The sequence below is a fragment of the Caretta caretta genome, chromosome 5, assembly GCF_965140235.1.
Source record: "Caretta caretta isolate rCarCar2 chromosome 5, rCarCar1.hap1, whole genome shotgun sequence".
In the NCBI taxonomy this organism is placed as follows: domain Eukaryota; kingdom Metazoa; phylum Chordata; order Testudines; family Cheloniidae; genus Caretta; species Caretta caretta.
In genome coordinates, this window is record NC_134210.1 from 97,665,942 (window position 1) to 97,688,608 (window position 22,667).

The following is a 22,667-nucleotide window of genomic DNA, read 5'->3' on the forward strand; positions in this document are numbered from 1 at the left end:
ACCACACACTTAATTAGAAGCATGATATGTTGATGTCCCATGTTCATTTTCCATTAATGACAGATACTAGTCATGTTGCTGAATGCGCAACTGGAAGGCGCTCAGATTGTATGTTAATGAGTGCAGTATAAGAACCTATATAGAATAGAATTATTTCCATAACTAATCTTCAGTTGACAAATCAAAACAATACTGAATCAGGAGTGCTCCAATCTTTCTTTATCTGTTAAGCTGCTTTCTGTTTTGTACCTCACCAGCTATCTCCAACAATACATTATCTGAAAAATGATATGAGCAGGAATCTGGTGCCACTTTTAGTCAGTTTCTGGCTAATGCTCTAAATTTCATTTAGAAAGATCTCACTGCAGAAGCTCTAAATTCAGAGTCTGTTCCAGCAGGACTATAAAAGCTTCACATATGAAGTGAGTTGCTAACCATTTTTTTTATTCGATACTTTCTCTTTTGGTACTTGCATTTTTATTTACTGACTTTTAAAAAACAAACAAGCCCTCGTGCTTAATTTAGTAAAAAGGACTCTTATGTATTATGTCTAGATGTAAAGTGTAGATAGCATTCCTCTCTTTTCCTTTGTCCATATCTTGTTTATCACATTTTGAAAAAAAAATTGTTTCAAAAACATACTGCTAATGTAGCTAGTTTTTGATGGATACGAAAATCCTATCTAATTGTTTGCCTTTAGCATCTACTCAAACAACTTCCATACTTCTAAATTGATATGGACTATTAATGTGTAATTAAAATCACATCCCTCTCTAAACATGTTTGCCATCAAACACTTGGTTCAGATTTGTATTTAAGTGAGTGAAGTTAATATTTGATTCAAAAGCATTGTATGCAAATTTAAGAACCATGGGAATTTGATGGAGAAGCAGAGAGAGAAGTGTGGTTGGCTGTTATCAAAGTCCGAGAAAGGAAATAGCCAATCCTACTACTGATAAGCTGTTTAGAGGAAGAACAGAAAGTGGATTTGGGGAGGGGAGATATCAAGATACAATAGTTGTTCTTACCTTGAGTTGGAATGCCAGCAAGTATATGGGAGGATATCACATTTATTATCTGGTTCAAGGTTCAAAAGGAACCAGATAGCCAGTAGACTGGCTCATCTGTCTGAAGTGACACACACCTGTGGAAACACTTAATACTTTGATTCTTACAAATTTTTTTTAAAAAAAGTTTATTACTGTAGCATCCAGGAACCCTAGTTATGGACCAGGACATCACTGTGATAGCATTGTACAAACATATATCAGAAAAATGGCCCTTGCCCCAAAGAGTTTATAGTCTAAAGTTGTGTGTACACTGCAATTAAAAACCTGTGACTGGCCCGGGCCAGTTGACTTGTGCTCAGGCTAAGAGGTTGTTTAATTGCGGCATAGACATTTGGGCTCAGGCGGCAGCCCGAGCCACAACGTCTACACTGCAATTAAACAGTCCCTTGGCCTGAGTGAGCTGGCACGGTCCAGCCATTGGTGTCTAATTACAGTGTCAACATACTTAAATATAAACAAGAGCCAACAGATGTATATGTACAGACAAACGGGGGAGAGGAGAGAAAGGAAATAATGACTTTGTTGTTCATCGTGATAGGCAGTGATATCTGGTGGTTGGGAGACTGCTTATGTTTAGTGTTCCCACTTTTATCATTCATAAATGAGTAATCTCTCTTAGATGTGTAGGTTAACACACCTGATTTCCTGTGTTGTGTTGAGACCCCTAAATGCAAAGTCCCCTCCTGTATAAAAAGGTCTGGAAAGGACTTCAAGAGGTTATCTCGTCCATCCCCAGTTAGTTATGTGGTATAATTAATATATTCTGTAAGCCACTGGTTCTTCGAGTAACGTCCCTATGGGTGCTCCATTCTAAGTGTGCTTGAGACTCCTGCACCTTTGATCGGAGATTTCTCATCGTAGTATCCGTTTGGCCTGCACATGCATGTTACTTAGTCTCGTGCTCTGTGCTGTTATATAGCACTGCGTGGATGAACCGCCTTCAGTTCCTTCTCGGCCTGAGATGGAGCCTTAGCAGTTATCTGAGTTTTTACCTCCACTGTGTCCCATGAGGTTTTTTTAGTAGTTAGTAGTAATTTTGGCTGTAGTAGTTTAAATATAAATATATAGCTGTTTTTTTAGTACCCTGTAGATAGTTTCTCCTCTCCTGGGAGTTTGATTTTTCTCGGAGGGTATGCTGGGATCTCCTGGTCTCAAATGTTGCCTGTCATGCCAGGAAGCAATCCCAATGAGTGATGGTTAGTCCTAGTGCATCTGTACTCAGAGAATCTTATATTTCCCAGAAGTGCTATGTGGCATTAAAAATCTAGAGCCAGAAAAACAGGGAGATCAAACTTCGATTCCTCATGATGAAGAGTTCACTGCACCTGGCCTCTACCCCTGGCCAGGGGACTCCCTCTGTACACCATTCTGTGAATAAGTCTGCTGCCGTCACTGTTTCTGAACTGCTCTCCTTGAGGGCATCTAAGAGGAAGACCCAAGATTCCTCCATAATATTCACAAAGACCGTCCCTCAAGTTTCTTCATGTAGCAAATCTGCCTCTAAGAAGTTGTGAAAAAAGAAAAGGAGTACTTGTGGCACCTTAGAGACTAACCAATTTATTTGAGCGTGAGCTACAGCTCACTCCGATGACTCCTGTATTTCAGCACCCACTGCTCTCTGACCTGGTACCCACAAGGCTGCTGATTCTTCAGGCCAGTCAAACCTGAAGACTGTAGAGCAGAGGTCCCCAAACTGTGGGGCGTGCCCGCCGGAGGGGCATGAAGGAACTTTGTGGGGGGCGTGGCTAGCGCTCGGGCCAGCCCCCACAGGGGGTGGGGAGGGAGTGCCACCTAGCTCCGCTCCTGGCCTCGTGCCTGGGGCCCTGGCTGCCAGCACCAGCCTCCTTACCGCTGACCACACATCCCACCACCCACCCACCCCCGAGCTGCAGCTCCACTTCCAGCCAGGATGCAGATGGGGTAAAGGGGGGTGTGACCCTGAAAAGTTTGGGGACCACTGCTGCAGAGTCTTAAGCTCCAGGAGGTCATCGATACTACCAGTGGAGCAAGGCTTCAAGAAGAGCTCTATCTCTTCTCACCCAGTACTGGAGAAGCACACTCGGCTCTGTATTGTCCTCGAAGCAGTTGAGATTCATGGTACTGTCAACTCCTTCAGCCACTATTATTTCAGCGCAGGCCATGGACAAGGTACCGACAACACTTGGTATCACAGGAGTTTTGCTTTCCCCGTGACTTTGCTGTGCCCAGCTCATCATTACATGGCTCCGATATACTCCCATTACCGAGGGCTTCCAGATGTCTAGACATTCACCCAGTACTGATGGTTTCATCTTTCTTCCGGTGCTCCACAACTGCAGAGTGATTTGGAAGAGGATGATTTTGATGAAGATCTTGCCTTAATCTCCCAAATATCTCTGCAAAGCTCTCCCTCCGTTCCTATTGAGGCTCTTTTCCAGAGATGTCTGAGGAGATTGGTGTTGCTTGTCAGAAATGGCTTGACCACTGTCTCGCTGGTATGAACACTTATGGATGCCTCCACCCATGCCACATGCACCACCCCTTTGGCCATACTGGGACCTTTGGACAGCCTATCATCAGTAATTTTCTAGCCCTTGAGAACCACTACTCACAAAAAGAAAAGGAGTACTTGTGGCATCCGATGAAGTGAGCTGTAGCTCACGAAAGCTTACGCTCAAATAAATTTGTTAGTCTCTAAGGTGCCACAAGTACTCCTTTTCTTTTTGCGGATACAGACTAACACAGCTGCTACTCTGAAAACTACTCACTGACCTGGTACCCACAAAGAGAGTCATCACTCTCTCCCTCCCTAGGAGACCAGAACTGCAGGAAGAAACCTTTTGAGGAACAGGAATCTAGGGCTGATGAAAAGGTCTCTCCACCAGCCGACCTCTCTTCTTCATCCCTGGATGAGGCAGCTATGCCAACGCTTCCATCCTTGGTGGATGACTTCAAGCAATTTCAAGAACTTGCCGATAGAATTGTGGATTCTTTGCAGATCCTTCCTGAGAAGGTTAAAGATCCACACCGTAAGCTGCTTCATATCCTTCAAACAGCTTCATCTGTCTGTGTTACCTTTGCTGTTAGAGGCCCTACTGGACCCTGCAAAGGTTATATGGCACACCCTCGCCACCTACATGCAAGGGAGCAGATAAGAAATGCAGGAACTCCTCCCGGTTAACGTTGTTTCGTTGCTGATCAATTAGGGATCATGCTCGTTTAAAGTTGTGTGATGCTCCCTTCTTATGTTGTGTGGCAGCCACCTGCTTTGTTCACTGCTTGCAAGAAGAGCAGCCTGTTGCAGCTAGCTGGTGGGTGGTTGGAACCAGAGTGGACCGGCAGCCCCCCTTTCAGCTCCCCCCTTCCCTAAGTTCCCTGTGCAGCGGCTGCTCAGCAGGCTATCGATTGCCTGCAGTTCAGCTGTCCCTTCCCCCACTGACGTGCTGCTCCTGCCCTCTACCTTGGAGCTGCTCCCCGAGACTCCTGCTTACTGTGGGGGGGGGGAGGGGAAGAAGAGGGGGGCTAATGTCAGGGTATCCTCCTCCCCCCGCTCCTGCACCCCGCTTACCCCATCTTCCATAGAGCAGAGGGGACACAGAGAGAGGGAAGGCTGCAGCTGCCCCCTGCAACTTGCTGATCTAATTAACAAGGCAGTGTACTTCTGACCCCACTCTTCCTACTTAAAGGGGAAATGCGCATCTCTGTCTCTCAAACGCAGGGGGGTGTGTGTCTGCCTGCCTGCCTGCCCTCCCACCTTTCCTTCTGCCTTGTAGAGTGTGAGAGTTAACCATTGAGGGCTCAGCCAATTGCTATTTCATTTAGCAGTAAGGCATTCCCTGGGAAATAACCCACCCTCTTGACTCCTCCACCTCAACCAAGCTTCACAATCATCACCACTGTGTACCAGTATTAAATTGTTTGTTTAAAGCTTATTGTGTGTGTGTGTTTGTATGTGTATATATATAAAAAATAAAATAGTCTTTTGTCTGGTGAAAAAAATTTCCCTGGAACCTAACCCCCTCATTTACATTAAGTCTTATGGGGAAATTGGATTCGCTTAACATGGTTTCGCTTAAAGTCGCATTTTTCAGGAACATACTACCATGTTAAGTGAGGAGTTCCTGTATTCAGTCTAAGGACGCAAAATTTTTATTTTCTCATCCCTTTCCTAACTCCTTTGTGGTTGACGCAATTAATGAATGTGGGAGGCAGCACCATACTAAATCTATGACCTACCACAAGGAGCATAAGCACCATGACCTGTTGGGTAGAAAATCATATTCGTCAGTACTTTGCAATTCAGAATTGCCAGCTACCAGCTGTTAATGGTAAAGTACAGTCATACCAGTTATGTCAAGCTGAACTCATTAAGCATCTACCAGCAGAACATAGAGAGCAATTCCAGCCAATTATTACAGAAGGCTAGCTGCTCAGGCCTCTGCCCTCGATGCTGCTGATACTACCGCCTGTTCGATTTCTACAGCGGTAGTTATGAGGCGGGCCTGCTGGCTCCAGCTCTCAGGATTTCCAAAGCAGGTTGAAAATACGGTCGAAGACCTCCATTTTGATACATTATTCGTTAACAGCGTGGACGAATCTCTGCATACATTGAAGGACTCCAGGGCTACTTTGCATTCTCTCGGGATCCATACAGCTGCCCAAAAGAGAAAGCTTAGTAATTTCCCATTGGTGAAGAGATTTCATCCTACCCAATTGTTGAGCTCCCCCAGAGACTATATGAACCTCAATGAAAGAGACAGAGATTCCAGGGAAGAACACCACCTACTTCTCAACCTTTTATCACCCCTGGCAGGCTTGGGAGTCGATCACTATGGACAAATGGATTTTGGAGATCAACTGCATAGGGTACTCCATCCATTTTACTTCCACTTGCCAATGCCCCTTTCCTGTCCATCTTCAGGGACCCCTCTCACAAGAACCTGCTACAAAACTAAATGTGCTCTCTCCTTTTCTTGGGGGCTGAAGAATTGTTCCTGTGCAGTACAGAGGGAAAGAGTTTTATTCTCAGTATTTTCCTGGTTTCAAAAAAGAATGGGGGTTAGAGACCCATCCCAGCTATAAGGCTACTAACACCTTTGTGAAGGCCCCAAAATTCAAAATGGTGACACTTGCAGCAATAATTCTATCGCTGAACCAAGGGGATTGGTTCTTGGCCCTCGACCTTCACAACACTCATTGCCATATTGCGATCCAAAAATCTCACAAAAGAGTCCTATGTTTTACTGTTGGTCAGGACCATTTATAGTTCACAGTGCATCTTTTCAGCCTATTTTCTGCCCCAGGGGCCTTTTCAAAAATTGTCAGTAGTAGGGGCATACCTCCACAGAAAAGGAAATCTTGTGTTCCCTTATCTAGACAACTTCTGAAATGTTGCTCCCTGGATGTAGCTTCACGGGCATGTTGTGAAGCCACAGACCTCTTCCTCAGGTTAGGCCTACTATTGAACATTCAAAACGTCCACCTTGACCCCTGTGCAAAAGTTGGAATTCATAGGAGCTTGTCTCAATTCAGTAGTGGCAAGGCAGGCCTCCCAATGCACAGATGCGTGGCCCTATCCAACATAGTCAGTGCAATCCAGATCAGCCCTCAAAACCTGGTCACGAACTGTCTTCAGCTGTTGGGGTATATAGCTGCTGGCTCTTTCATTATAGACCATGCAAGACTGTGAATGCATTGCCTTCAGCAGTGGCTCAGTATACAGTCTAACTACACTACTTTCCATACTCCCCTTCATAAGGGAATTTCTCAATTGGTGGAAATACCCTCACAGTGTTTGTGCAGGGAGTCCCTTTCACCTGCCCTCCCCCAATGGTTGTCATCATGACACATGCAGCCCTCTTGATGTGTGGAGCACATCTGGACACACGCATGGCCCGGAGCAGGTAGTTGCCTCCAGAAACCACTATGCACATCAACCTCCTGGAACTAAGGGCTGTCGGATATACCTGCTTTTAGTTCCTACCACTAATCTGGAGCAAACAGATAAAGGTCATGATGGACAACATGCAATGCGTGTTCTATATCAACCTGCAAGGATGGGCAAGATCCCCCTCCTCCTGCACTGAGGCTGTTTGTCATCACAGCAGCTTCCCTTCCAGGAGTTCAGAATATGACTGCAAACACCTTCAGCAGGCACTTTTCTCAAGAACATGAATTGGGGGGAGGGGGGGGCTTCATCATACCTCTCCATGTATTGCAGCAATGGGGCACCCGTGGAATAGAACTGTCTGCCATGGCAATAAACAGGAAACGAACCTAGCTCTTCTTCAGAGGTGGGTGGTGTCACTGATCCTTGAGGGATGCCTTTCACTTTCAGTGTTCATCAGGTCTACTGTACGCATCCGTCTCCTCACCCCCGACTCCTCTAATATCCAAAGTTCTAGGAAACATAAATTTTGCAGGACAATTTATATCCTCAGTTATTCCTACACATTTCAACTGTCCTCAGAGTTATGTCTCTGCAATCCCACTTCCATTATTGGGACTGAGTGAGTATAACTGAGGGCAAAAATTTTCTGCAGTATTTTATTGGTGATGCATTGGATAGAATGAAAACAGCTTCACCTTCTGATTCCAGGATGAGTCTGCAGGGATATCCGAAAAGCATCTTTTAATAAACTGAGCAAGTGTGATCTGGAGACGTTGATACAATAAACATGGGACTCCACTATGTCATTTTAGTCACTTTTCATAGTTGAAATAATTTGTAAGGGTTCCATGTTACTTTGCTATGTGTTGGTCCACATTGCGGTGTACAGAAAGAGAAATGGCATGAGGCTGTTAAGATTAATTGCAGTACTGTAGATGTATATGCTCAAATGATATTAGTAAAACTGCCCATTGGCAAATTATTTTACTTTGCAGATCTATTGAAATAATCTAAATACATATTTTTGTTTAAAGAATGACGGTTTCAGAAAAATGTTTTTACTTTGCTGTATTGTAAAGTCTCTTTTATTCTGACTCAAGAAAGGCAACTCTCAGCAAGAATCTAGAATGAAAATAGGTATTCTTGGGAAAATATAAAAATAAGAAAGGACTTAAGTCATCACTCTTCTCTTTATTTATAAAATAAACAAGTATCCTCTTCCATGACAAACAAAATGGGAATTCTAATGGTTTAGCACAACTGAACATATGTAATGGCAATTTTCACTCATCTTACAGAAAGAACTACACACTTGGTTTTCTTTTAAGCTAGATATAAAACATGGTTGAAATACAGGAAGCAAAAAGAAGACACCCCCCCCCCCCCCGCCCTTCAATAAAACTTAGTGTGTTTTATTTGTCTTGAAGAAGTTGGAATAATAACCTAAGTAAAAGCCTACAGAAATACTTTATAACATCCAGATTAGCAACTAAATTCATCATACATATTGTTGAAAATCAAATCATTTTATACTTACCAATTTTATTGCAAAACACTTACTTTTCTAAGTAATACATGAGCAGTTAGTTGAAACTGAATCGTTCTGACTTTCATATTTTGCAGATGCTCAGAAATTAACTCTCATAAACTTTATCCCTGGATTCATCAGTTTAGCAATAACAGGAGATCTGCTGATCAGATACGACCAGTTTATTTCCCTGATGTTGACCCCCACAGTCTTCCTTCTGGTGCAAACTTTTCTATGACAGCAGGGGATTTTCAAGAAATTTACTCAGAGTGCAGTAAGTAGAGAAATTAGAGGTCAGAATTCATGAACATACTAGATATATACCAAGTATGGAAGAACAGAATTCTATTTAAAATTAAAACCAAATTATGGCTTGGATCATTAAAGTAGGCACTAAAGTTGTATATTGCGACTAGATTCTTCTCAACCAAAATGAGTTGAATTGAAAGAAGCAAAAGTTATGTGTGCTCTCGCATATTTAAGTGTCTAAATTGTATCCTTGTTGTAGGGTTATATATGCTCTGCTCTTTTAATGAGAACAGTGACATCTTGGACAACTTCCAACACTGATCTTTCATGCCTATTTTCTTTCCTTGAATTAGACGAATGATTGATGTTAAAGAAATGCACAATATAAACAGCATATGCTTTACATGGATATAAATAAAGTGAAGTCTAATTATTTATTGTTGGTTTAAAAATAGACAACATAGCAAATTATTACTAAAACAGTTTATTTACAAATAAAACAAATAGATATTCATTAAATATCAATGACCAGTATTTCAAGGATCACAATGTTCCTGTCAACACAAACATCTTTATTGTCACTTGTGAAATCTGTCTGGACAAATAATTTTGTTGCAACTGATGAGGTAATTTTTCTCCCCTATTTCATGTACAGAAGATAACTGTACTTAAATATTTTCCACTTCAGTTCCTAGTGCTAGTAAGACTGGAAGTGATGATGGATTTCTTTCTTTTATCTGGAGGTTACTTGTCTATACAAAGTACTAAATAACCAGCTGGTGCTCTTCCTTCCTTGGCCCTGTGGGTATGTGAACACCAGTGGTTCTCAAACTTATTTGATCGTGTCCCCCTTCTTTGTATTGTAGTAGTTTTAAATCTCTGTTGCCGCCACACAGGTACATATACCCATATATGCGACAGTGGTGCTTCACTTGAATCAGTTTCAGCTTCTTTGTTTTTTGCTTGTCTCCCCCACCCCGGGTGGCACGAATGAGCCAGTGATCCATTGTAATAAGAGCAAAAGCAAAACTGTAGTTGTGGTCCCTGCTTACAGTTAAATGTACACACCGCATTATAGCAGACAGATTAATGTACAGATGGCAACAACTTTGTGTAATACTGTGTAAGCTTAATGGAAATCTATCAAAATGCGCAACCCCATGTAGAGTCAAATGCACAGTGTCATCTGAAGACCTGATATGCGCAGAGGAATCCGTTTTGCTCTAGTTATGCATTGCTGTGGGTAAAATGTCCACATTAAATGTTTCTTTTTTTGTTTGGTTTTTTCATAAAGCTTCTCTCACCCCCCTTCACCTAAATGTATTCTGCCACTCAGTTTGAGAACCTCTGATCTAAAGTGCAATTAAAAACCCAGTGCTGGCAGGGCTCAGGGGAAGGGTCTGTTTAAATGTGTTATGGAAGTTCAGGCTTGTGCTGGAGCCCAGACTCCAGTAGCTGCAAGGAAGGAGGGTCCCAGAGTTCTGTCTGCAGCCTGACCCCAAATGTCTACCCCACAATTAAGCAGCCTGAGCCCGTGTCAGCTGTTATGAGCCAGCCCAGGGTTTTTAATTGCAGTGTAGGCATACTGTTTTTGTCCAGCTTTTACAGTAATACAGTATTACTGGTTTCCTTTCAATAAAATGTCAGGAAATATTTAACTTCTAGCCATTTTCTTTACTGTTAGAGAAAGCTGATCTTAGGTGTGACTAAATACCTATATATTCTGATACTAAATGCTAAATTACAAGCCAACTCTGAAATCTTGCGCAGAGGATTGATGTTAAAACTGATCATGTGCACTCGATAATATATTTTCTTTGTACAGATATGTGGGACTGCATAGCAACCTGCTTCTTCATAGACACAGCGCATAATGTCATTGATTACATTGATACAATATGGAAAATTCTCAAACCAGGAGGAATATGGATAAATTTAGGTAAATTGTTCATCATCTTGCTCTCACTTCTATTGTCTGGCATGACCAATGGCCCCTGGTGAGTGGGAGGAGCACTTAGAGGGGAAGTTTTGCTCAGCATTCATAGCCATGGAATCTTCAGCATTTTTAGCTACCTCATTCTCTCAAGCCTCTGAACATGTGTCAACAGTGATTTTCAGTTTCTTATGATTCAGCCAAATCTGAGTGAATTTTCATAAGGAAACAAAATACATCTCCCTGGCCTGAGGACTGCACCCTTCAAAGTGTCAGATCCATACTCCATAACAGGTGCTCAGTTTCTTAAATTCTTTAACCATTTCTTTTTAACATTGGCAAAACAGTGTATTTTCCCCCCAGTCTTGTTCTCTCAGATGGCTGAACCATTTGTTGCTGAAATTTTAGTTTGGTAAAGCAACTGAAAATGGGCTAATAATGGAAAATGGTAGACAACCTAATTACAGGCACCACTGTCAACTAGCTCTACATATTATCAGTTTATTTTACAGCTCAGTGTGTCAAACTTTTTTTTTGTTGACTTAATACTTAGCTGAAATGCTATAGAGTTGACTTTAGATAAAAGTGTACTTCTGACAATAAAATTGGTATTAGTGTTACTGAATCCCTTTATCTTTGTATTCTAGGTCCTCTCCTTTACCACTTTGAGAACTTGGCAAATGAACTTTCTATAGAATTGAGTTATGAGGATATAAAAAATGTTATATTACAGTATGGATTCCATCTAGAGGTACGGATAGATTGTGAGTAATACTTATTGGAGTAGATGGGTCAACCAAAACTATACATATTAGGGCTTTACCTTTAAATGTTTAATATAGATTTTTAACTTTTAAGATGCTTACATGTTTATGTTGCCAATTGTAGTTATATTTAAGTTGTCTGGTTTTTAATTCATTAAAGGGCAAATAACACTGAGTGTAAACACATAAGTGATGCCTGTTCAGAGGAGAAATACACATTTTGGAGGGAATTGCTTCAGGTGCAATTTCAGAAAATATTCTGAAAACTTCAATTTTTATTTTCAGGTGGAGAAAGAATCTGTATTATCAACATACACTGTGAATGAACTATCCATGATGAAATACTACTATGAATGTGTGTTGTTTGTGGTTAGGAAACCAGAGTTGAAGTGTTTCAAATAGATTCTTCAGAAAAAGTGCTGGAGATAATGCTAAAATTTACAACACACAATGGACTAGGTAATGACTGGATACAACCTCAAATCAGTGGTGCCTTGTTTATTCTTAACAGGAATTTGAGAGTGTCTATTTTCTTAATACCTGTATTGCTATCCAGATATATACTGTGCCATGCATATTTGTACTGTACTAGTGAAAATGGAAGAAAATGTACAGATACACTGCCGTCATTCATCAGAATCCATAAAAACATCCCATTTTCATAAGTCTAAAACACCTGGTTTTATGTCTGCCATGAGGTTGTCTTGATAAGGCTGGTTTAATCATTACTAAACAATACTGAAATCCAAAATAATTTCCCTTTTATCTGCAGCTGTCTGTAACATGCACAATCTACAGCTCTCAGGACCTTTTGGAAACGATGTACAATTCTGTGTTTGATATCAGTACTGGGAATATTATTTCCACTTTTGATCTGAGGCTTAAAACAAAAATGTTTGTATTCTGCCTCAGTTTTTAAACAAAATTCTAATTGTTTTCATTTTTCCTTGTGGCTTTATGAATGTTTAGAGGTATGATACAAGCTGGGCCACAGTTTAGAGAAGGATTTCTTATCAATTTAAAAATAGAAAATTTACAAAATCTGAAATTATTGAACAGTGCTAAAATGTTTCTTGAAAGCTGCATTCATTGTGACTTAGCGCTCCCGGGACCATTTTCTGTAGGACTGAAAATAGAAACAAAAGATATAATTTAAGAGCTTCTAAAATATTTTAATTTTCTGGCCATGCTAAGCTTAGCAATCTATTCTAATAGTTTGTTGGCTTTGGTAATTTGAATATTGGTATATGAAATCATAGTACGGAGTGAAGCAAAGCATCATGTCACAAAGGAGCGGGAGTAAATTAACCTTGAAATGGAAATAAGACTTGGTCTGGTAATGCAGGAGCTGCACTCTCACTTTGCCCATTTGAAGTTTATCAGTGTAACTTATCTGTTGCTTAAATAAAGTGTTTGAAGCATTTATTTTAAGGATTACTAGACAATAGAAAAATCCTGCAACTTTCTTTTCTTTTTAGAAAGCAGTTTACACAGTTGGGACAACTGTGCCCAGAGTGTACAGCTGTGCTGTAATAATGGGGAGTCATTAAATTTAAAATTAAGCAAATCCTATGTGAAGCGCCTTTGCCTTGCGCAGGAGCTTCCCCTGACCTGTGTCTTTGCAGAGCTCATCCCTTACCCCCTCCTCACACCTGCTGGTGGAAGCAGCTCTGTCCCTTCCCATGATGGAAAGGCAGCTACTGCCTCAAGGTTGCTGCTGCCCATTGACATAAACCAGCCACCTCCTGTTGCCCAGCTCCAGCACAGACAGGAAGGAGTTAAGGGTGCATTGTGCACTAGCCCAGGGAACCTGCAGAGGTTTTGGGATCTGGCACAGAGGAGGAGGAGAAGACACCAAACCCTAGCCTACCAAGAGTAAGGGTGAGGGATCCTGGCTCCTTCCCTTCCCTGCAGATGGCACCGTCTGCCCTTTTGCACAGACAGCAGCAGCAGCCAGCTAGGGCAGCCTCATGTATGTGCCCTTGGCTGAGCGTAGGGGCTCAGCCCGCTCCAGACAGTGTAAGCTACCTGCTGAAGATGGGGGACAGATGGAGGGGCACTGCCCAAGGACCGAAGGTCATTCAAAGCTACCCCCAGGCTGGCAGAAATCTGGAGGTCTCAGTTCAGCATGGATAGGCTCTGAAGCTGGCTCACAGGGCATGTCTAGAGCAGCAATCAGCTTGCTGTGCTCCAGCAGTGTCTCAAAGTGCTTTACAAGCTGCATTGCACTGCTAGGAGTGAGGTGGGGATCCCTCATTATACAGAGGGGGAGGACTTGCATTTAACCTCATGCAGCTGTGCAGGCATGTGTGCGCGCGCAGGGGTGCACCTGCAGCCCTGAAAACTGGGCCCAGCTGCCTTGTCCCAGCTCTCAAAGTCCATCACAGAGCCAGGAATAGAGTCCAGGGAGCTGGGATCTTGTGGCCAAAGGCCGGGCTGGGAGTGTATGGCCAAAGGTGGGGCTGGACAGAGGGCAGGGAGCTGGCTTTGAGTTGGGAGGTGCTGTGCATTGCACTGAAGAAGGCTCAACGAGTGCCTATTAGACCATATGGCACGCCCTCCCACCCGCACATGTTGCCTCTGCTGCCAGGGTTTGTTACAGAACCATTAAATTTGCCTCTGCAGCGACCCTTGTATTTCTGACCTTCTGGTGTGAACCCTGGTAGAAATCTTGGGGGGACATGTGACCCCGTGTGCCTGCCCACCAGTCCCTCTGACTGTTAGCAACAACTTCTGTATTTGTTTCAGCATACCTGGGTTAATTGTTGGATACTTGGTTGGACCTTTAAGGCAATTTACCCTTGGTACTTTAAATCTACCTCTAATATTATGTTTCCTTGTTCTAAGTAAATTACCTACTAAATAAATTAGATGGATATTAATCCACAGATTGTAATTTCATACAATCGTTTTGTATTTTGAAGTTATATAAATATTTTCTATGAGAATAATTATTAAATGGCTTGTGTTTAGAGGAAGGATCAAAATGGTGTTCTCCTTACATTAATCTAATGGTTAATTTAGCTATACTATCATCCCCTTTGAAAATCCTTTTAAAAGTAAAAAAAAGGTATGGTAGGGAATCAAGCCTTTTCCAGGGATAATAGATTTTAAAATTTATGGTATTTTAAACTTACTCTCACTCATCTAGCTGTGGTCCCTTTTTCTTGGGTCATTTTTCGCTTTCTGTTTTTAAGGCAGATATTTCACGCTTCCAATTTTGCTTTAATTGAAAGTACAATTTTAAAGTTCACATGGGCAAAAAAGCATTTACTATTTTAAATGCTGTCTAGGACTGTATAATACTTGCACATTTTTAAAAACTGTTCTGCTCAGATCCCTAGCCAGAAAAAATATTGGACTTACAGCAGTTTCAGTAAAGGTTTACTTGCAGGTAGTCTGAACTTTCTAAAAGGAACCAGATTTTTGCTTTTTTAATAAAAATAAATTAGTCCAACTTTAAGTAAAGCCTGTTGAAAGTTTAGATGCTGCCATTAAGGGAAATAAAAATAAATAAACCTGTTGCCTTAAGAAGGCAACTTATGGTCTTCTGTGGCTTTTTGTGTGTGTGTGTGTACAATCTACTTTAATTCTTTATAGATAGATACTTTCAAAAAGCCTTTTGCATTTTTAAATTTATTAAAATAAGGTACATTTAGGGTAAATGTTGATCATACAGTCCCTTTACACCTGTATTATTGCCCAGTTGCTCTTGCCCTTTTATTTCAGAATGCATTTTTTCTCTATCTGTCTGCACACTGAAAGAAAAGGAGTACTTGTGGCACCTTAGAGACTAACCAAGACTAGTCTCTAAGGTGCCACAAGTACTCCTTTTCTTTTTGTGAATACAGCCTAACACGCCTGTTACTCTGAAACCTGTCTGCACACTGTGTTACTGATTTTATTTAGATAATCATTACTAGAAATATCAACTTGTTGCATGCTAAGCCCCAAAAAAGTCTCAGTCCTAGACCTGGAACGCAGTTATGCTAAAGCGACAGCAAAGTTTGTAATGGGCTAAAGCTGCAACAAGGTGAATCCACATTTGAACTTCATCCCTAGAGATATGTCCCTAAGCAGGGATGTACTAAATCCCTCTTCATGTGACTTTGGTATGCCCACAGCTGGACCCTTGCGGTGAATTGTAGGTCTCACCCTGCGCCAAGATAAAGACAGGGGCTGAAACGTAGCTCCTCTGTCCCGGGCGGCATTAAATCAGCAGTGCTTAGCTCTAGTTTATACCAAGGGTCCTAAACAGCTGGAGCCTGGTAAATTACAGGTGGTTAGTGAGGTTGTACAGCTTCGTGCCCCCGCTCCAACACTGGGTAGCTACAAAACAGGAGAGAGTTCCGAAGCAAGCAGCCCAACCAAGAAAGGCGCGGGACGGGGTGGCATAGATAAGTGACCAGCCGGGCAAGAGGTTCACGCGGTAACAGCCAGAACTCGTGGCAGGCTCTCGTGTTCCCCCCTGCATTGGTGTGGAGATGGCGGCTTCCAGCCCACCCCACCGCGCAGCGAGAGAGCTGGCGCCATGAGCACGCCCCTTAGAGGGCACTACGAGACGCGGAAGGGGAGGGAAGGACGTTATCCCCCCGCAAGTCGCATGCGCACCTAGCGCTGTCCCGCCCGCTGGGAGAGAAGTGCTTGGGGCCGCGCGCGCCGCGGAGGTACAGCTGCTCGCGCTCAGCCAGCTGATGGCCAAGCGGCACGCGGAGCCGTTAGTGTGTCACGTGCCCTGGAAGCGTTTCCTGCCCGAACCGCCTCCGTTGCTCCGCGTGCCCGGGAGGTGCCTGCGGGACGGCCCCGAGCTGTGGAGCCCCGGCCGCGCGGTATCCGGGGGCCCGGACAAGAAGCGGAAACTGGAGGAGGCCGAGGCGCCTCCGGGGAAGCGGCCTGGGCTCAGAGGCAACAGGCCTGGGAGGGAGCCTGGAGACCCCGCCAGCCCGGGAGGGAGGAGGCGGCAGCAGCGCGGGGGGGACGTAGGGCCCCGGCCGGAACCGGCGATGCGGGCAGGCGGCCCGCATCCTCTGGGGGAAGAGCGGGGACCCGAGGAGGTAAAGGCCGGGGCGGGGGAGGGGTCGTGCTGATTCGGGTGGATCGGCTGTTAGGGCTTCGAGAGGGTCCTAGCCTGCAGACCGGGCTTGGTTTCGGCGGTTCAGGGCCCCTATGCCAGGCACTGAGGGGAAAGGCGGGGTGGGAGAGACTCGGACACGCGGCTCCTCTGTGGGGGGTGTGTCCCGCATGGGTAACAGCCCGGTAAAGTCAGTGCAGAAAGCACAGCGTGCCCCTCTCTTGCCCCTGCCTAGCTGCTCTCTTCACACCAAACTCTCTTTTGTGCCTACAGAAGGCACTTGCCATTCATGGGTATGGCCAAACAAGTGTTGGGCTTATCTGAAACACCTGGTGGTTGTTCACTGTCCAGATACAGCTGTTCCTCCCAGCTACTTCTGTGTAAATCTTGTTTGAAGGTTGAGCATTATCATCTCTGCTTTTTAACAAAACATCTTTTGTATCTGGACCAAGTGAGTGCTTTCCTACACAGGTGGTTCTTCAGCTGGGCAATATATAAAGGTTATTTGCATCAGTCTCTAACCACAAAACCGTAGGTACTTAAAGTAGTTTCCATGCATGGTATACAGGGTTTACAGTTAGGTTCAATGGCTCTCAGCGGCCCCACTATACAGATTGTTCCACCGCCGCTGCACAAAACTTACTGGTTTAACACAGTGCACAGACCTCACTTGAATTTTAACTAGATAAGATATCTTACTCTGTATTTCTAAGATTTCTGTGTAGCTTGTGCCTCCTGTAAATGGAGTCTTCCATAGATTACGCATGCCTCCTTCAGGGGTCTTTCATCTCACTGGAACACTACGAGGACTTGTGTCACCACTCTCCCTCTCTGTAGTGCTCATTCTCCAGGCAGAAGGTAAAACTGAACTTTTTCTGAACACATGACAGTTTAGTTTGACTTCACTTCACCATTGGAATACATACAAGAAGGATTCCATGTTAATGGCTGACATCATTTCTAGATTATTAAATCCACAGAGTTGAGGTTTCTCAGAGACTAACTTTGCACTGAAATTGTTCCCTAGCACAGCTGTTCTGTGCAGTGCTGCCAGAGTGACCCACTTGAAGCAACAGGTCCAGTGGGAAGATGTCACAAATAAGTATCAGTTCAATTATTATTATTATAAAAGTGCAATTCGCAGATCTTTTATATTGATTATATTCAATATTATAGAGGGAAAGTACATACTTTTAACCTGTTGCACATCTTTAAACCTGTCATGAGGCAGAAAAATAAATGCATATTTAAAAAATAAAACTAAATGGCAATGATAGGCAAGAGTTCTACAACACTTAACTTTTGTTGAAGGAAATTCCTGAATAACACAACTGTAAAACCTCCTCCCCAAGTATAAATTATAGAAGCTGGGGTAGAAAAGATCTATTAGTTCATCTCCCTGCCAACTTAGCTGTTTTAACTGAAAATAGAAGCCTTGACCAAATTAATGGGGAGTTCTTGGAGACTTAGTATTTTTAAAAATCTGGCCAATTATAGACTTAAAACCCCAGTTTTAGGTAACCATTTTTTAAAATCTGGGTCCTTGAAGACATAACTATGTACAACTAACAGCTGTGTTGGGCTTTCTGCTTTCCATGTACAGTATCGTGTTCTCTTCTCCTGCTCCTCTTTCTTTCCCTCATGCTCAGAAATGTACATATGAAATATGTAGAATTATCCCACAAATGAAGTGAGGAAGGATTTTTTAATCCAATGGAAAACCCATACTACGCCATGCTTCATACAAGAACATATCTCTGTTTGGAAGGAGAAAAGACCGACTCCTTCCTCCACTGAGTATTTTGATAGCACAAGTTGGTTTAAGGATTTGTATTGGAAATGTTGAGTTCATTATTTATCTCTGTTTTTACCTTGTCAGGGTAATTGTAATTACTAATTGTAATTACAAATTGTAAAGATGTAAACCTTTTTTCCTGTATAGAAGGCTGTAAACATACCTTGTTCTGTCTTACTAAGGAGATAGATATGACTTGCTGAAAATAATTCTGCAGAAAGATTTTTAAATGTCTGTTTTTAAAGTATCTTTTGGGCTATATGTTGACAAATAAGTCTTGACAAATTTACTAGTGTCTATAAACTCTGCTTAGGGTGCTTCTTTTTTGATATCCTCTAGTTCCAAATTTATCAGACATACACACTCCTGAAGAGGTGGAGTTTTCTGATAACAGAGCTACTTGGTTACTCTACCCCTCTAACCTGTTTATTTGGGGTCCAGCAAACTGCTAACTCTTCCATTGATGTTTCTACTACTCACAGCTCTCCCAAACAGCAGCATAATGAAATTGACATTATTCACAATTTTATTGCTTCCTATTGATGTCATAATAACAGTAGCAAAACGGACCGGAATCTTTTTTTTTTTTTTTTTTAATTTCATGCTGCTGCTTGGCAAAGCTGTGAATAACTGCAGTTGTCCTAGAACTGACTTTGCAGACTCAAGAAGACAGCATCGTTTGTCACATTTGGGAGTTTCTTTGTATCGGTAGAGTTAGAAAAAATCAGTCTTTTCAAACGAAAGATTAAATTCTATAGATATAGATGGTTTAAGGCCTGTAGGCTTTCCACTTACCCTTGGCAAGTGGATTTTCAAAGCCCTGTTTTGAAAATATTCCAAAGTTATACAAAAGATCTGACCCTTCCCACACATTCTTTTTGCTAGTGTTTGGCGCTTGCAGCGATCGTTTGTGGTCTGAAGTTATCCTTTCTTTGGCAGTATAGGTTGTGCATGATACAAAGGGACTCTTTGTTTATTTTTTCCTTTAGGTAAATAAGCTGAGGTCCTGTTCCTACAACAGCTTACGCCCATGCTTAAAGTTAAGCAGGAGTGGTCTTTGCATTGGGGCCCTACATTGTAACCACTTGGGAGCAGGGATTGTCTACTATATGGTTGTACAGTTCCTAGCACAATCGTACCTTAACTTGTTTGAAGCCTCTAGAAGCTTCAGCAATGTAAATCGTTACTTTTTACGTGCATCATTGATACTATGCAATATAAAAATTTAAATTTGAAAGATTTTGATGCATATGATCCCCTATATTATTAATGTAATTTTTTCTTTATTTTAATTAAAATGTAAATAGCCTTTCTATCTCTATGGCACTACATTCTCCTACTGCTTGTGTCACAGACATCTAACGTATGGGCATACTATGCTATTTTAGTCTGTCTCCAAAGATCTCGTATAAATGAAAAACACAATTTGTGATAGTAAAGCACTACAGTGCTTAGCATAATGGTGTTCTGGTTCCTAGAAACTATGGTAATACAAATAGTAAATAATAATGATGATAAAGTGCTGTTAGCTGAAAACATATTGGATTTGTGCACATGTATGTGGATGTAGGCTTTGCAAAATGCTTAGAGATCTTCATAAAAACTGCATGTTGGGTTCAAACACTTAATACTATGACACCAAATGACTGCCTGATAATTCTATGTAATTATTTGATCACATTTTGTTTTCGTCTACTGCAGAGCCAGCAGAGGGTGCAAAATTTTATTTCAAAAGCCATGTCTACACTGAATGATGCCAATTCTGCAGTTAGGAATACCATATTAATTTCAAACTCCAACAGAAATGGAAAGAATTGTTTCAAGATTCTGAGTATTAGAAACAATACAGTAAAACAAAATTATACAGAAATACATGTCATTTTAAGTTGTGACAGGAGTAATTGTTTTTGCTTAGTCCCTTAGGGTAGGAAGGAATCATGAGTCTGGAGGAGCAACTTTTATACATAACAAATATTTTATATATCCCACAGTGGATGACTTGGAGGTTTAATTATGTTCCCTTTTTTATGGTCTGTGTTTCTTCAACAGAAACAGTCTTTGCTTGGAGTGTCTCACTCCATTAACTTTAGTGCTGCTTATTTGAGTAATGATCTCTGGCTAAAAACAGATAGATTTGCCAACAGAAGGGGGGGAAAAACAGTTTTGTAACAAATCTGTCTGCAGAGTAAATCAGTAATGAATTTGTTCCAGTCTTATTAGTTGTCATCTGCACTGCTTATCATATACCCTGGTGAAAATTCATTATTAACTTTGCTTTGTTTGTATTTACATATACGTAGATATAGAAAGAAAAAATGAACAGAAAATATTAGAAATCTTTTCTAATATTTTGCTTTCACTGTAGCTACCATTCTTTAAATAAATCTACCATAGATGTATTCAGCTCTCTACTGGGGAAATACTTATGATTCTTGTGACTGATACCACTTTTGGAATGTTCCTTAAGCTAAGAAACGTCTCATGAGTCTCAGACTTTGAAATTGTCCATAGTGTTCGTATATTGTGTGAGAGGCAACAAAGGAGGGTTTGTGATGAACAATTTTGATTTGTGTAAAGTTAAAGTGCAGAAACATTGCCTCTTAAATATCATTGCATGCATAAACTGTGAGCTGCAGTAGACAAGGTTGTACACAAGGTACCCAAAGACAATACAATAGTCCTCAGCAAAAATATTTAAATAATTACGCCAAAAACAGAAGCAAATTATTTGGTTAGGATTGTCCATTTTTTAATGTATTACGTTTTCTTAGAACATTTAAGAAAGTAAAATATATAACCCTAAAACCATCTGGGAAGTACCTCTTGGCTCAGTTTCTTTTGCAAAGGGGGTTATTCTCTTCTTTCTACTGCAGTGCCATACATTAACGTGTTATGTTTTATTTCCAAAGCATGAGGAAGAAATTTGGCAATACAACTCATTCCAGTACTGGAGAGCACCATTACCTGCTATTGATCTGTCTGGCATTCTGGACTTAGATGGGGAGAACATGACAGATGCAAGAACTACTTCCAGGACTGAAATCATAGAGACTGAAATGGAGACCTGAGTAATTAATTCCTTGTAGCAAATCTATTTTGAGGGGGCTTGTTTCTGTTTGTATTCAGGTTTTTCCTACTTTGACAAAAGTATAACATTCTTTTTTCAAAATGTCAGAAACATACTTACTGTTCCAATCTGCATAAGTAAGGATGGGTTTGTCTACATTGATTGAAGGGTCGTTGTTGGACACTTGCCAATAAATTGGAAAGGTGAATTTACCTATACAATGGCGAGAAGGCTACTGACACAGTACTGGCAGAAATATTTGAAAAATGGATGTGTAACAATGTGTAGAAAATCAGAATTTATTTCTCGACTTTCATAGCCAGCAAAATGAATAGCTTGGAGCGCTACCGGTAGAAGACAAATGCCAAAACATTCCTCCTGCCCTGAACAGAAAAGATGTAGTTGACATACATAAGTGAGATTTTTATACCATGCACTTATTTAAAAAAACTACACCAAAACAACCACCTTTACAATCTTTTCTGATGTTTTTGCTTTAGATGTTGAACAAAAACAAACAAAAATCAGATACAAGTATTTCTATGCAAACCAGAAATGACTATGGTGGGATTTTCTTTTCTGCTGAGAGCTGCCCTAAGTTACTTCACCTTCTCACTAGTGATAACTTGAATCAGTAGGTGGCTTATGAGTGTATTGTTTTCTTTTTCACGTGCTCAAGTTAGTGCTATTCCCATTTTTTGTTGTCATTGGGATTAGAGCATTTTGTGGAGTTGAACTGCCTGAGATGTACAAAGCTGACAAGAAGAGCAGAGTGAAATGATCAGGCACGCTTTTTCAGGGTTGAGTGATTTAGGTCCCAGTCCTGCAAAGACTTGTGCACGTACATAACTTTTCACACCTATGTAGTCCCATTAAATTCATGTGCTGCTGCAGGAATGGGACCTTAGTGCTCATTTTTTTTTATTTGATACACTTTTGTCACTAATAGTTGTCCGAAATTAGATGTCATGTCTTATTGGTGAACTTTGATTTCATGTGATTTGTCTCCAAGTATTCTGGAAATGAGATATTTTTGTTGGTATCATATCTGCTTTGAGAAGGTTTTGGTGAATTTTTAATAAAACTTATTTTGCTAAAGAACAATAAAGTTTTCAATGTATATTTGAGCATTTTTGTACTATATTTAAATTACCCATCTTTTCTTCTGTCTTCAGAATGTTACTCATGTAATTGTAATTTGTTATTGCTTGGATATGTTTGGTTACAGTACTAAGTTGGATGGCCTACTTAGTAAACATTTCGAAAATCCTTTAGTGTTTGTACTTTGTCTTCAGTTTTTACACTGTGTGCAGTTTGAATT

General features: G+C 41.4%; 2 protein-coding genes across 6 annotated transcripts in view; both read left to right on the forward strand.

Moving 5' to 3' along the window:
* CARNMT1 (carnosine N-methyltransferase 1) overlaps nucleotides 1–12,866 on the forward strand; it is a 33,923-nt gene extending 21,057 nt beyond the window's left edge. For 3 of the 5 annotated variants that reach the window (XM_048851309.2, XM_048851303.2, XM_048851307.2), the window contains exons 5-9: nucleotides 357–422; nucleotides 8,563–8,741; nucleotides 10,542–10,655; nucleotides 11,297–11,400; nucleotides 11,699–12,866. In XM_048851309.2, coding sequence (XP_048707266.1) covers nucleotides 357–422; nucleotides 8,563–8,741; nucleotides 10,542–10,655; nucleotides 11,297–11,400; nucleotides 11,699–11,815 — 580 coding nt within the window. In that variant the 3' untranslated portion in view covers nucleotides 11,816–12,866. Of the gene's footprint in view, nucleotides 1–356; nucleotides 423–8,562; nucleotides 8,742–10,541; nucleotides 10,656–11,296; nucleotides 11,414–11,698 lie in introns of all 5 variants that reach the window. The other 2 variants (XM_048851304.2, XM_048851306.2) reach the window with 2 other exon arrangements.
* Nucleotides 12,867–15,908: 3,042 nt separating this feature from the next.
* On the forward strand, nucleotides 15,909–22,615 carry C5H9orf40 (chromosome 5 C9orf40 homolog). The gene is made up of 2 exons (XM_048851319.2): nucleotides 15,909–16,467; nucleotides 21,189–22,615. Exons 1-2 carry the CDS (start codon nucleotides 16,108–16,110, stop codon nucleotides 21,345–21,347), a joined length of 519 nt encoding a protein of 172 aa, XP_048707276.2. The 5' UTR covers nucleotides 15,909–16,107; the 3' UTR covers nucleotides 21,348–22,615.
* The last annotated feature ends 52 nt before the right edge of the window (nucleotides 22,616–22,667 follow it).

Coding starts and splice junctions, on each gene's coding strand:
- C5H9orf40 (XM_048851319.2), top strand. CDS start 16,108: ATGGCCAAGCGGCACGCGGAGCCGTTAGTGTGTCACGTGCCCTGGAAG. Junction 16,468..21,188: donor AAGAGCGGGGACCCGAGGAG/GTAAAGGCCGGG, acceptor TTATTTCCAAAG/CATGAGGAAGAAATTTGGCA.